Source organism: Lepidochelys olivacea, assembly GCF_965140295.1.
Source record: "Lepidochelys olivacea isolate rLepOli2 genome assembly, chromosome: 1".
Taxonomy (NCBI): Eukaryota; Metazoa; Chordata; order Testudines; family Cheloniidae; genus Lepidochelys; species Lepidochelys olivacea.
The window spans coordinates 207,482,993-207,497,151 of record NC_140411.1 but is presented as its reverse complement, the minus strand read 5'-3'; the positions used below and the strand labels follow the sequence as shown (position 1 = coordinate 207,497,151).

The following is a 14,159-nucleotide window of genomic DNA, read 5'->3' as shown; positions in this document are numbered from 1 at the left end:
ACTTTTGCCATGGATGATAAGAAGGATCTGAGAGGGAGGTGGAGCAGCTCTGCCTTTTACACCCTTGGGCCCCAGCGCAAGGATATGCAGGGCACACCTCCACCCCACCAGTACTGCAACCAAAACTCTCTGACCTGAGTGTACTGAAGGCACACACACCTACAGTGGAATGGACATGTGCATGAGCATTCAAAGGAGAACCTCTAGTTTAAAACATCCTGACAGCAAACAGACCCAATGCTTTGACCCTGCAGGATTACTTATGACAGAGCATTAGCCTTGCAGATGATCCAGGAAGAGCCACAGCTGGGAGGAGGATAGAGGAGCTATGTGTTTCAGGGGTCTAGAGACCTAGACTAATTCACGACACAGTCAAAAGACTGAGGACTTGCCTACATGTAAAATGTTACAGTGTAGACACTACCTATGATGACAGGAGGCCTTCTCCCACTGGTATAGGTCAGGGGTGGGCAAACTTTTTGGGCTGAGAGCCACATCTGGGTGGGGAAATTGTATGCAGGGTAGGGTGTTGGGGGTGCGGGAGGGAGTGCAGGGCGTGGGGGGAGGTGCGGTATGCAGGAACAGGCAAGGGATTGGGGCAGAGGAGGAGTGCGGGGTGTATGAGGGGGCTCAGGTGCAGGAGGGGTGTGGACTGCGGGAGGGAGCTCAGGGCAGCAGGTTGGGGGTGCAGGAGGGGTGTGAGGTGCAGGCAGGGGGCTCAGGGCAGGGAGTTGAGGGGCAGGGTGCAGGAGGGGTTCAGGCTCCAGCCCGGCGCCGCTTACCTAAAGTGGCTCCGGGGTGGCAGCGGTGCGCACTGGGGCCAAGGCAGGCTCCCTGCATGCCTGCCCTGGCCCCACGCCGCACCTGTCCAGGAAGTGGCCGGCACCACGTCCCTGCGCGGCCCCTGGGGGAGGGGGGGCACAGGGCTCTGCGTGCTGCCCTTGCCACACCTCCAGGTACCTCCCTCGAAGCTCCCATTGGCCGTAGTTCCCCGTTCCCGGCCAATGGGAGCTACAGGGGGCGGTGACTGAGGCAATTGCAATGCACGGGGCCCTCTGTGCTCCCCCCCAGCCCCCCGGGGCTCCAGGTATGTGGTGCTGGCCGCTTCTGAGAGTGGCACGGGGCCTGCAGCACCACAGGGGGGGCAATCCCGCAGGCCCGATCCAAAGCCCTGACAGGGCAGATCCGGCCCATGGGCCGTAGTTTGCCCACCCCTGGTATAGGTAATCCAGCTCCCCAAGAGGCAGTAACTAGGTCAATAGAAGAATTCTGTCTCCTCCACTTACCTGTTTGAAGATCTCATCTTCTTCCCGCCGGCGCCTCTCTTCTACCTGGCGGCGTCCACTCTCTTCTGCTTCCCGGATGCGCCGTTGCCTCTCAGCCAGCATGGCAAAAGCATGGATCTTCCTTTCTTCCTGAAGCCTCACCAGCTCTTTGGACAGGAAATCGAACATGTTCACTAATACCCTTCCTTCTATCCGAGCCAAGTGGTTCTCAACCAGTGAAAGCTTAACACAAAAACAAACAAGAATTGTATTAAATACCGTGAAGAATGCAAGTCCCTTTCTCATAGAACCACCACAGGCACATGAAAGAGCACAAACCCCTACTCACACACAAGACATAAGGCTAATTTATGTGTTCTGCATTTTTCTTTTAAAAACAGTGGACTTGATTCTGGGCTCTGCCATGGCCTCTGTATGCAGGCTCTGCAGAACTAATCAGTTGGGAATACTTCTGGGGAATTCCCGGTTGCTGAAGGACCACAGGAACGGTCCTATGCTGCCCCCTTTGCAGCCCTTGGCCTAGAGGGTTGGCCAGAGTGCACCGTACGCCAGCTATTCTGGGCTGCTGAGACAATGCATAGATTTTCATTGCATCAGAGAGTAAATCACAACAACTTTTCAGGCTACTCTCACTTAGACTGGGGATTGCTCCTTTTCTCAGACCCAGAATGTGGGAAATACAAAAGTTGCATAAAACCACCTTCAGCAGTGCTTCCCCCTCATTTCTGTGCTGAGTTTAGTTGAGCCAGAATGAAGAATCAGGGCCAGTAGTCGCAAATACAGCTTCTACCTGGGATTCAGAAAGTCAAATCTATGTCTTTATAGGTCAGATGTGTGCCAGAATAAATTGTTTAGAGGGCTGCACAATCACAAGTGCAAATAAATGTCTAACACTTCAGAGGATGCAAAATGTTTGTTTTGTACTATTTGTGACACCCTGGAACCCCAATATTCATCACTATCATGTAATTAGGATATGTTTTGTACAAAGCATGCCTTGTGAGGTATCATTCTAAAAGTCGTGATCTGTTACACAATAATATCTCATTGGATTGTATGTGCCATCATCGAACGTGAAATTATGAAGTTTGGCTATGTATGTGTTACTGAAACATGTTGTGAAGCTGAAAACACTCACAAGCAGCCTTTCAGGTGCAACAGTAAAAAGGCCAAACAATGTTAATGGCTCATTGAGGAAATGCACACCATCACAAGGATTACCCCAGGAACTGTGTACAACAGAAACCTCTCAGAGATAGCACTGTTTGACCCAGGTCACAGCAAGAGAGCTTTCCAGCAAGTGGGAAGAAGATATAAAAGGGGGACAATAGCATCATGATGGTACCTCACTCTTGCTACAACAACACACCTGAAAACACTTGAGGGGCAAGGACTGAACTGTGGGAAGTGATGATCCCAGGCTAGAGAGATTTTTAGCCTGTGTATGAAAACCTGGGAAAGCCAAGGCAACTTGTGCCTTAAGAATCTGCCAGCCTGTTTATTGAAAAAGGTGAGAATTTGCAAATGTATATTGTACCTATCTAGTGTGTTAAGCTCAGTTTGTGGTTTTGTTCATATACTAAGGTAATCTACTCCTCATTGTTTTTGCTGATACAGACTAACATGGCTACCACTCTGAAACCTGCTTTGATATGTTTCAGAGTAACAGCCGTGTTAGTCTGTATTCGCAAAAAGAAAAGGAGTACTTGTGGCACCTTAGAGACCAAGTACTCCTTTTCTTTCTGCTTTGATATGTTTGCTATATCTTATAATCACTTAAAATCTATCTTTTGTAGTTATTAAACTTGTTTTGTCTACAACCAGTGTGTGTGGAAATTATAACTTGGGACAGAAAGCTGTTACATCTCTCTCTCTCCACATTGAGGGAGGGGGTGAATTTTATGAGCTTATGCTGTACAGTTCCCTGTGCAGTGCAAGATGGTGTAATTTTGGGTTTACACTCCTGTCATAAATATAAAGGGAAGGGTAAACCCCTTTGAAATCCCTCCTGGCCAGGGGAAAGCTCCTCTCACCTGTAAAGGGTTAAGAAGCTAAAGGTAACCTCGCTGGCACCTGACCAAAATGACCAATGAGGAGACAAGATACTTTCAAAAGCTGGGAGGAGGGAGAGAAACAAAGGGTCTGTGTCTGTCTGTATGCTGGTTTTCTGCCAGGGATAGACCAGGAATGGAGCCTTAGAACTTTTAGTAAGTAATCTAGCTAGGTATGTGTTAGATTATGATTTCTTTAAATGGCTGAGAAAAGAATTGTGCTGAATAGAATAACTATTTCTGTCTGTGTATCTTTTTTGTAACTTAAGGTTTTGCCTAGAGGGGTTCTCTATGTTTTTGAATCTAATTACCCTGTAAGATATATACCATCCTGATTTTACAGGGGGGATTTCTTTATTTCTATTTACTTCTATTTTTTATTAAAAGTCTTCTTGTAAAACACTGAATGCTTTTTCATTGTTCTCAGATCCAAGGGTTTGGGTCTGTGGTCACCTATGCAAATTGGTGAGGCTTTTTACCAAACCTTGTCCAGGAAAGGGGGGGTGCAAGTGTTGGGAGGATTGTTCATTGTTCTTAAGATCCAAGGGTCTGGGTCTGTAGTCACCTAGGCAAATTGGTGAGGCTTTTTACCAAACCTTGTCCAGGAAGTGGGGTGCAAGGTTTTGGGAAGTATTTTGGGGGGAAGGACGCGTCCAAACAGCTCTTCTCCAGTAACCAGTATTAGTTTGGTGGTGGTAGCGGCCAGTCCAAAGATAACGGGTGTAATATTTTGTACCTTGGGGAAGTTTTGACCTAAGCTGGTAAAGATAAGCTTAGGAGGTTTTTCATGCAGGTCTCCACATCTGTACCCTAGAGTTCAGAGTGGGGGAGGAACCTTGACAACTCCAGAGAGGGGGTGCGTGCCTTAGCAAGTGGGAGGTGCCTTAGCTGAGCCTTCCCAGCAGAGCTGATCTCAGCATGTGTGTGTATGAAGCTGCAGCTTGGTGTGTCCCTGTCTGTGTGTCTCCTGGTGAAAGAGAAAGCTTGGAGAGCGTGGCAACTTATCACAGCCCCACAGTGTGAAAGGGAGCTCAGGCAGGCTCAGTGATACCCCACTTCCAAGTGGCACCTCATGGGGAACCCATCACACTAGTCTCTTGCTGGGACCATCTGTGGGGACAGACAAAGACCTTTCCTCTCTCATCTGAACACTGGAGTGTAGCAAGATATAATTACTATACTTTGCCTCACTCGCAACTTTCATCCAAGGACCTCACAACGCTTTATAAACATTAATTAATAAAACCTCACAATGCCCCTTGAAGCGATGTAGGTCTTATCCCATTTTACAATTGGGGAAACTGAGGCACAAAGGTGCAGTGACTTGCTGAGGTCATACAGGGAGCCTGATTCTCTACTGTTTTATATATTGTGTTGTCATTTATACCTGTGCAAGATAAGTGTAATATGCTTGCAGATCCAAATGGTAGTGATTTACACTCACTTCACCTCTGAAGCAAACACCACAAGATTCCTGGTAGTGGAAACCAGATCCAGGGAATCTGTGACAGAGCTGGGAATAGAGCCCAAGTCTCCTTAACTACCTTCCACCCCCCTAACCCTAATCACATTGTTTTATGGGATTTGTGAGGATGATTGTGCTCTGGCAATGTAATGATATTGTGTAAGCTCATTATCTCCAGTATGGACTACACGGCAATAAGTTTAGGCAAAAAGCATTTTCTGAAGCTGGTTCAGATGTTGTGCCATTGTTGCAATGTCTCAGCAGGCAGTGGAATGTGCCTGTTATAAACTCAAGTAAACAAAACAAAACAATCCTGACTAGCAGCCAGTAATAAACAGGCTTTCCTGTGTTATGTACCAGTTTCCAAGACACTACACATTTCCAAACCAGCATCCAACAGAATGTGAAAATGTCACTGTAACACAGAGATGGAACTGAAAGTGTTCCTCTCGTGCCCCAGATGCTGTGAGGATGACGGAGGGAAGAGGATTTAATCTTCCCACTATACCAGCAGATGATATGGGACTACCATGAACCACTTCTCCTTAATACTTGGTTTTTGCTATATGTAAGGATTTCCTGGGCAGGATACAGATACTGCTGAAGACATTCCAAGATTAATGTTCTATCAGAATTTTGCCTTAAGTCAACACTCCCTCAAAACATATGTGATCATACCCCTCTGTCCAAACTGATTACAGTCCTAGCTGCAGAATCACAAGTAGTTTTATCCTCCCTATGTAGAATGCCTTGGGAAGTACTACCTGACAAAGTCAGTTTTAAACCATGATCCGCTGACATATAAAATGGCCAAAACAGCCTCCTAAAAATGAGAGTTGCTAATAGGTTTCTGAAATATGCACACAAATATAAAAATATTCAACAGGCTTTTAGGTCAGTTGGGGAGTTTTCCTTTTAAGAAGGTATAATTTAGGAAGGAGGACATTCACAAAACAGTACTGCTGTCATTAACTGTACTGCATAATGCACATCTCAGAAAGATCTTTACCCATGTAAATTTGTTCTATTTTCCCTTAAAGAAAAGTACATGAAACTTACTACAAAGTTGTAGGTGAACCCTTTGCATGTGTTAATTAAAAGTTAAAAGCCCTGAGATTGGGAGAATTGTAGTCTCTCTTCCTCAGGTCCTGGGAAAGCAAAGCAAGGGGTGGAGGAAATGCCAGCAGGGTTAGTTCAGATTCCACAATGAGATTTCCAGATATAGTGATCTCTTTGATCTCATCTTCACCCTTTGATCTCTTTCTCTCCAAATGTCATTCTGGACACTGAATTGACCCGCTGCTGGTATCTCCTCTATGCCTTGGCTCTGCTTTCCTAGGGCTTGAGGAAGAGACACTTCAAGTCTCCAAATCTCCGGGCTTTTAAATTTCATTTTTCCTTAGTTCAATAAAAGGGACTGTTCACCTACACCCCCATGGTGTTGTGTGTGTGTTATGCCTAGTGTCCTACACTTCTGCCCTCTGCACATGAAGCAGCATCTAGAAATACTGAAATGCTAGAATGTCACTGTTCTGCTAAGAGGTTGGAAGTGAATAGAACGAGACTGAATGTGTCAAATCTCAAATAGATTCTGGACAGCTGAAGAGGTCCAGGCCTATTTCTCTCTGGAAAAGGGGGACAGCGACTGCTTTAGCAAATTGACTCCACTGCTGGGGCACCATAAGGCCATTCACCTAGTATTAGTTGGTGGGTAAACCTTTCATGGCTATTTCTGCACAGCAGAGGCAGCTGAGAGGGTGTGAAGTTACAAGGGGATGGGATGCTTAAAACTAAGGGTACGTCTGCACTTGAAGCTAGGGAAGTGAATCGCAAGTTGAAGAGACATACCTGCGCTAGCTCTGATCAATCTAACATACTAAAAATAGAATGTGCCCATGGCAGCATGAGCTGCAAGAGGGACTAGCTTCCCCAAGTACATAGGTAGCCTCTCTGAGGGGCAATCACTCAGGGCAGCTACTCCTCCTGCCACTCATGCTGCCATGGCTACATTCTACTTTTAGCATGCTAGCTCAATCAGAACTAGCACAAGCATGCCTCCTCAAGCTGGGAATCACACCCCCAGCTCCACATGTAGATGTACCCTAAGTATAATGACACAAAATCTGTTCAGCAAAATGGCTTACTGAGGGGGTGACATGCATGCCTCACTATACTAACTGAAGGAAAGGCCTAACTAACTGCAGAGAAGTCAACTGACATCAACCATGTGGATCATAATCTGGATGGACTGAGGCTTTCATGATGAGGCACATTTTTCATGAACTGAGAGACCTGGAAATTGAAGTCCTCTGTTTACCCACAAAGCACGTACAGCATGGGCGGCAGCTATGCAAGCTTCTCAGGATGGAACCCATTATAGCAATAACAGAACACTTCAGTGCCCATGTCCATTCAGTCCTTTCCCTCAGCAAGGAAGCCAGTTTTTGTCACCTGTGATGGATTCTGCAACGTGGACAACACATTCACTTTCTATAAATACGTTGGTATCGTTACAAGAAAAAACAGACATTTAAAAAGGGATGGAGGAATGGATGAGTGGTGGGGGGTGTTATCCCCTTTATCTTAATAGCCAAACCTTGTGCTCATGCAAGTCGCGTTGTCGCTGTAAGGCCAGCGTTACTTGTTTCTCTGCCTTCTTAAGCAGATTCCCATCCTCCTGAAGCGCGTGAGTGGTGCGCAGTTCCCGAATCAGTTCCAATCGCTTCTCCTTCCCTTCAAACATCTTTCACATAAAATGAACAGCCATGGGAATAAACAGAAGATAAAATCTGAGAGTTTTGCAAACAGAAAATATCCTTTTCCTCCAAAGTTGGAGTCAGCTGTTTCCCATACCAGTTCTCTGTCTGTAGCACGTGGATCTTTGAGGAAAATCTCTGGTGCTATTGACAGGAAACCGAACTGACTGTAATGAATCCAAGGCCATATTCAGACACACACTATAGTTGTTAGCTAAACCCCACATGTGCTGGATGAAGGACCTAACTCAGGTCCTTCTGCTCCAGAGAACAGACAGGTCTCTATTACTTACTCAAAGGAGAACCTCCATTATCTTTCAGTTGCATTAAGACCTACCCAGCCTTCTTGTCACTGGAGGGCATGACAAATAAACTTAGCAGATCTTTGTATACCCAGAAGGGGTTAGAGTTAAACACTTGCTGGACTGGACTTTAAATTGCTGGCAGAATTGCCAACCCCATCAATTAAAAAATCAGATGTTCCCCTCTGCTCGCCCCCCCCCCAAAAGATTTCTTATGTTTAAAAGCCAAATATCATTTCTTTAGTCAGTCTACTGATTTTTGAGCTTGAAGACTTACTCTCTTGCCTCCCCTGTGGGGAGGGGGAGAAGGTGGGGCTTGTTTCAGGCAGAAAATTCAATCTCAAGTATACGCTAAATACAATCAAAAATCTGGGGTGAGCCAATCTTCTCTTCCCCTTGACTAATAGGAATAGCTTTCTCCCTTATCCTTCCTCTGCCAGCTCCACCATGCACCCCCTTGGACACTCCTCAGCTCTCTCCCCATGATGCACCCTATCTCCTCCCCTGGGCCCTGTCCTTTTCTTTTCTCCCTTGTTCCAGTATCCACTGCCCCCTGCCCTTCCTCATACATGAGCCCAGCAATAGAAGGGCAGACGAACAGATAGGGTGCCTCTTCCTCACCTCCCCCAGGGACTGTTCAGATTGTTTAGCACCATTCAGTGCAGAAGTAAGGTTGTAGGGAGGATGTTGATACTGCTGTTGCGCTCTGTGGTGTCCCCAGAACCAATCCCTTTCATTCCCCCTACTTGGTTTAATGACTGCTGCCCTGCTGTGTGTGTGCAGTGGTGGGGAGTGGAGGCTCTGCGAGAGGGAGTGGTGCACTCTGGGGTGATAGGTAGGAAACACAGTCCGAGCTACCAGCCCACATGTCCAAAAGCTTCATACCCAAGTCAGACAGAAATTTCTGAGCTGATGCTGGTGAGAAGCCTCTAAAAATTATGGGAAGCCTTGGCGGGGAAGCTCTCAAAATTTTTGTGAGAGTCAACATCCCTACAATGGAGTCAAAGACATTGTTCCTATCAGGCCACTCCGGATGGGAGAAAGACTCAGAAAACCCAATTTTCATATCAAACCATTTTCAAAACTGCATTACTTATTGATACAGAACATATCATCTCTCACCTGGGTGCTGCATAAAAATTAGTCATCAGTAAAACAGAGCTAATCCCAATGGTACACAGAGAAGCAGCAGGTCTATAAAACAGACCCCCCCCCCCACCTCCAACCCCCAAGATAGGCAAAATTATCAAAAGTGACCAAACCTGTACAGAAAGGCCCAACACCAAGTCCTGAATACGGCAATAAAGGATATCAGCGAACATTCTCAGGGAGAGAGTTCAACAGATAGGAACCTAGAAGTTCCTGTCAGAAGTTTGGACTGGAGAGCAAGGACTTCAGCCTTAGAAGGATATGGGATAAGGATATGAGGACATGTTGCTCAAGCACCTCAGGCCTGGATTAGTTCAGTGCTATTGGGAACAGATTTTTAATATACCCTCAGTAACCACTTTCAGCATTTTGAAAACAGAAATAGTCAAAGGGACACAGAATACCATGTTCTGAATAGCTCTGCCTCGGATTAACTTCTGCAAAAAGATTACTGCCAGTTCTAGCTCCTCTTCTCTCTGCCAACACACAACAATAATCCAGTTACAATTATGTATTTATTTTAGGGAGGAAGCAGAAGGAAAACTGAATGAGCCCTCCATCTAACTAGCTTTCTCAGAATACAATTGATATAACTAGTTTCATTGCTCTTCTGATTTCCAGAGAATAGAAGATGAGTCAGAAAAATATATATTTCTATATTTTACAAAATATGGGACAGACAGACTATACAAAGATTTACACTGGGGATTCTGAGAGGGAATTCAGAGAAGAGTAACTGTAGCCTATAGGATTAACCTGCTTGCTTGTATATCTATATATATATTTTCTTATAGTTTAAGTATTTGGTTTATTGTAATAAGTTTATAGATTTATTTTAAACAGATTGGCGAGCCTAAAACCCATACTATTAATATTAATAATTATTAATATGATTAATTAATTTAATTAAATACAAATTAAATATGAATTAAATTAATATTATTAGTACACCCTAAATCAGGCTACAGTAACATAAATGATTTGGGGGGATGGCAAGAATTACAATCTGGATTAAAAGAACTATATATATGTAGTCATTGACTAAGTGGTGACTGAGATGGGAACACAATCATCATTTACATGTATTAACAGTTCTAAACACTAAGGAAGGGGAACTTTTAGGAAATTTCCCCTGAGTTTCATTCTCCTGGTAAGGCTTATCAGTGTAGCATAGTGAGTTTGAAGACCCAGTGAATGACAATTTGGAAGTAAACAAGTTGTATTATTTTGGGGTTTGTAACAGGGTGTGCTGTCCCTTTAAGGGAGGCTACAGGCCTACCACAGTTTGTTCCTGATTTCAGCTCAGAACAGGGGCTAGGATAATGGAAAATGGGGCAGGACTATGTAAGGCAAACTCTGCTCAGACTTCAGAGCTATCACGGCATGATTCTCCTTGCTGCAGTCTCTGGAAGGGGCAAGGCTGGGACAGCTCAGGAGCTAGAAGGTCTGGGAAGAAGCCTGTGAAAGTGCGTGGTGTGGGATGGGGCAAAGGAAGCCTGGAGAGAAGAGGGGGATGGAATCCCAGAGAGGTTGTTCAGTGGAGTAAAAAACAGCTTGTGAGCCCTGCACTGTGAGGAAAAGAATCAGACTTGTGGGGAATGCAGAAGAAAGGGCCTGGGATAAGCGAAGTGGAGTGGGCTTGGGGCCTGGTGCATGCAACTGCTCTCACTTAAGGGTCTCTCCCAGCCTGGAGCTTCCGAAAAGCCCCTTCCCTTCCTTGCATCATGAGGGAAAACCCAAACAGACTGTTTTGTTACTCCAGAAAGGAAGAACTTTATAGTTTGGCTGGAAAGCTAAAGCTTAGCAAATCACCCAGCCAGCCAGAGGAGAAACTGAGGCGTAAAATGCCTTAGTGGCAGAGGGAGACTGTGAACCACAGAGGGAACTAAGACAGCTGCCACGTGTTGTATTAATTAGGATGGAATATATAGTCCAAAGAGTCAAAGGTGTTAACATGGGCCTGAAACTATCCAATATTAAACAGTTTTAAATAAGGCTCGGGGTCTGGTATACAGAAAGCTCAGCCTGTTTAGCACCATGGCAAATACCTTTAAAATCCTTTTTAACTTTAGATTAAAGATACGGAAAAGAGAGAAAAACAACATTTGAAATGTAAAGTATTAAGGGTTTCATTTTAATAGCACTCCTTATTCCCTCTCCCTTTAGCTGGGGAGAGTCTTGTTAGAAAGAAGCCCCCTCGTTTGACAGTAATGTATGGTATGTACAGTATGGTAATAACTGTTCTTATTTGGGGGTTGGGGGAAGAAACAGTTAGTTGAGATAGACTGGAGCTGTTGGAGTTGCTGGGGTTTTTAAAGTCCAATCCTGTTTTCTAAAAGACAAAACAAGATGAACACACAAAAAACAGGGAGAGAAGAGAACAGCAGAGATAGACAATACAGCTTCTATCTCTGACGTTAAGTCTCACTTGCACCTCATCACCAGAGAAACATAGACACAGTGCATGATCTTATCAGCCACTCTGAAACCTGGCAAACTTGTACCAAAATTGGGCTGTTTAGCGCACTGCATTTAGCTGCTTCTCTCTGGTCACAGGCTTACAGCAGTGCTGCAAAATACAGTCTTGGCTGGCTAAACCAGACTCTTATTAGAGAGAAGGAAAAAGGAGAGGGATAGGAAAGAGAAGAAATAAGGTGGAGAAGGGGAAGAACACACAAAGGGGCAGGGGATGTATGTGACAGTCTTATATCCCAGGTGGTAGCTGGGATTGAGCCGGAGCCAGTGGAGGTGACAATATCATTTGGCTCCCTCTCTGTGGTCAGGATTAGGATGAAGAAGATCCAGAGTCCCAGGAGACAGTGGGGGATGGCAGCCACAATGGCTGCCATCTTTCAGTCAGCCAGAGTCGCAGTAGCCAGCTTTCCCCACAGTCTTTTTTTCAGGGCACTAAAAGAGATTGATGGATGGAATAGTCCACCCCCTCATTATTTTGTCCACAAATTAGGCCTAATTTCTCACACATCAATTTTGGTTCACTGATTTCCAGTCCCATACTTTTCTTGTTTACCTGGAATGGCCTTAGCACAGTCTGTGAATTATAGCACTAGGCCTTTTTGTTTTGACTGATTCATTCTGTCTGACCTTTATACTTTTTCTCCCATCAACATTTACTGGTATAGGTAATTGTAACACTTTATACATTTTTGCTCACTTTTTACAGTTGAGCTCACAATTAGAGTAAATTTATAGGCTCAATTATTACAAACACACACAAAATGCCAGAGAAGTAAAAACAAACCCCCACAGGGTTTATTTACATTCTTGTGGGATGGTAGATGCAGAGCTACTCCCTGAATTTGGAGCAGTACAGCTGGCAAGTTTTGTGCAATTCCATGATTTTTCTTGACAGTGAGGAAAACGTCACTGCTTTTCTCTTCTCAGCAGAGCACGTGAGGGGATGCAGAAACCTATCACGTGCACCCTGCAGAAGCAGGAGGGGGAAGGGGGATCTACAGTCAGGATGGGGATTGGAGGAGCCTGGAGAAGACAGTGGGGACTGTCGGGTATTGGAGTGAGATAAAGGACAGCCTCTGAGCTTGTGAGAGTGTCACAGTTCCTGAGGTAAGTGCACCTCTGACCCTTTTATGGCCTTGTGGGCACACCCACTTAAGTCTCAAGTCTCTAGCTGTCATCTTTTTTGGGGCAATATCCCGCTATCTACTTCTTCTAGATCTGTGACTTAGAACAAAAGTATCAGAGAAATCATATCCTGAAAACAACTAACAGTTTATATGCCTGAGTGCCTTACCAGGTGTCACTCATCTCCCACAGGGAGACCCTGGTAGGTTTCAAGTACTTCAGGTCCTTTCTTGGGGCCCATATCTCTGGGTCACAGTCTCATGTCAGTTCTTGGCTTGGGTGAGAATGACCTCTCTCCCTACGTCAGGGTGGTCATTTAATACAGTTTTCAGGACTTTGCCAGGCCTTTGTGAAGGAAAGGGAAGAGTTGTGGATGCCTAGATTAGTCTCTTCCATTCTGTCAGTCTTCCATTACATTCCCTTCTGTCCCTGTCACTCCAGCTTGCCACATATAGCCTCTTGAGATGTTCATCTCTCAGCCAATGTCTCCATGATGGTTGCGACAGAAGTATCATCTTGTTCACAGAAAGCTCTGGCATCCAGGAGGGGTAATTGCAGAAGGAGCCCTACTCAGTCCCTGCATGATGGAAGATTCCAGCAGGGGAGGCTTGATGAGACTGCCGCATGCATGAGTGCAATGCCTGATGCCTGATTCCCTGTACCTATCAAGGTTCTCATAGTGCAGTAATTAGATGAAAGTCTAACGCTACAGTGCTTGTCAGTTTTATTTTTAAGTAAAAAACACTGTACAGAAGACAAAACTAACTTGCTCCCATATTTTCCTGGACACTCCTTGAGTAACTTGATAGTGACTAATACAGGGCTTACAGCAAAAACTTCTAAAAACATCCAACTTACAATTGACGGTCTTAGCAGTGTTGGAGTTAGGGGGCGAGGAACAGGTTTTGTTATCTTCTGAAGGAAACGAAGGGGCTTCTTTGGCTCCTTAACTTTATTCTTCTTATCTAGCAGTGCCTGAAACAGTCATACAATTTAGGCTCTTTCCATACAGAGTTCGAAAACTGTACTAGATAGCACACGACACTAGGGCCCAGTCATGCTGTTATGGAATTACAATGGGAGTTGAGGGCATTCAGCACCTTGCAGGATTGTACCTTTAATTCTCTTACCTATTCCTTCCATCTCAGCTCAAAAGTCAGGTGTTGTATATTATTGTTCAATAGGGCGGTCAGAAGACCTTGACAGAGTTTCAAGTAAGTGTATATTTACAGTACCTTGCTGGCAAGTGCATAGACTGACACTCACTCTTGTGAAATGAGTCCAGAGAGTGTTTGACCTTAACCCCTAAAACACTACATTTTGGAAAAGCACAGTTGGAGAACAATTTTACATTTCTAAAAAATGGAAATTCTGCTGAATCAATTACCTATGAATTATTTTTGCACTTTAAGTAACTATTTAGTATCAAGTACAGAGGCAACTTTCTTTGCAAACTGAAAGCAGTTAACAGCCTTTATAAACCAATCATAAATTATACACTGCCATAACTGGAATATGACCCCCTCTCTAGGCATATTTATTAAAAGTGC

The 14,159-nt window shown here is 44.8% G+C and overlaps 1 protein-coding gene across 3 annotated transcripts in view; it reads right to left on the bottom strand.

The window, feature by feature from the left end:
- CFAP91 (cilia and flagella associated protein 91) overlaps positions 1–14,159 on the bottom strand; it is a 57,395-nt gene that overhangs the window by 17,549 nt on the left and 25,687 nt on the right. For 2 of the 3 annotated variants that reach the window (XM_084640120.1, XM_084640122.1), the window contains exons 11-14: positions 13,468–13,584; positions 9,414–9,485; positions 7,399–7,545; positions 1,287–1,508 (exon numbers count right to left, since the gene is read on the bottom strand). In XM_084640120.1, the coding sequence (XP_084496246.1) occupies positions 1,287–1,508; positions 7,399–7,545; positions 9,414–9,485; positions 13,468–13,584 (558 nt within the window). The remainder of the gene's footprint in view (positions 1–1,286; positions 1,509–7,398; positions 7,546–9,413; positions 9,486–13,467; positions 13,585–14,159) is intronic. The other variant, XM_084640121.1, reaches the window with a different exon arrangement.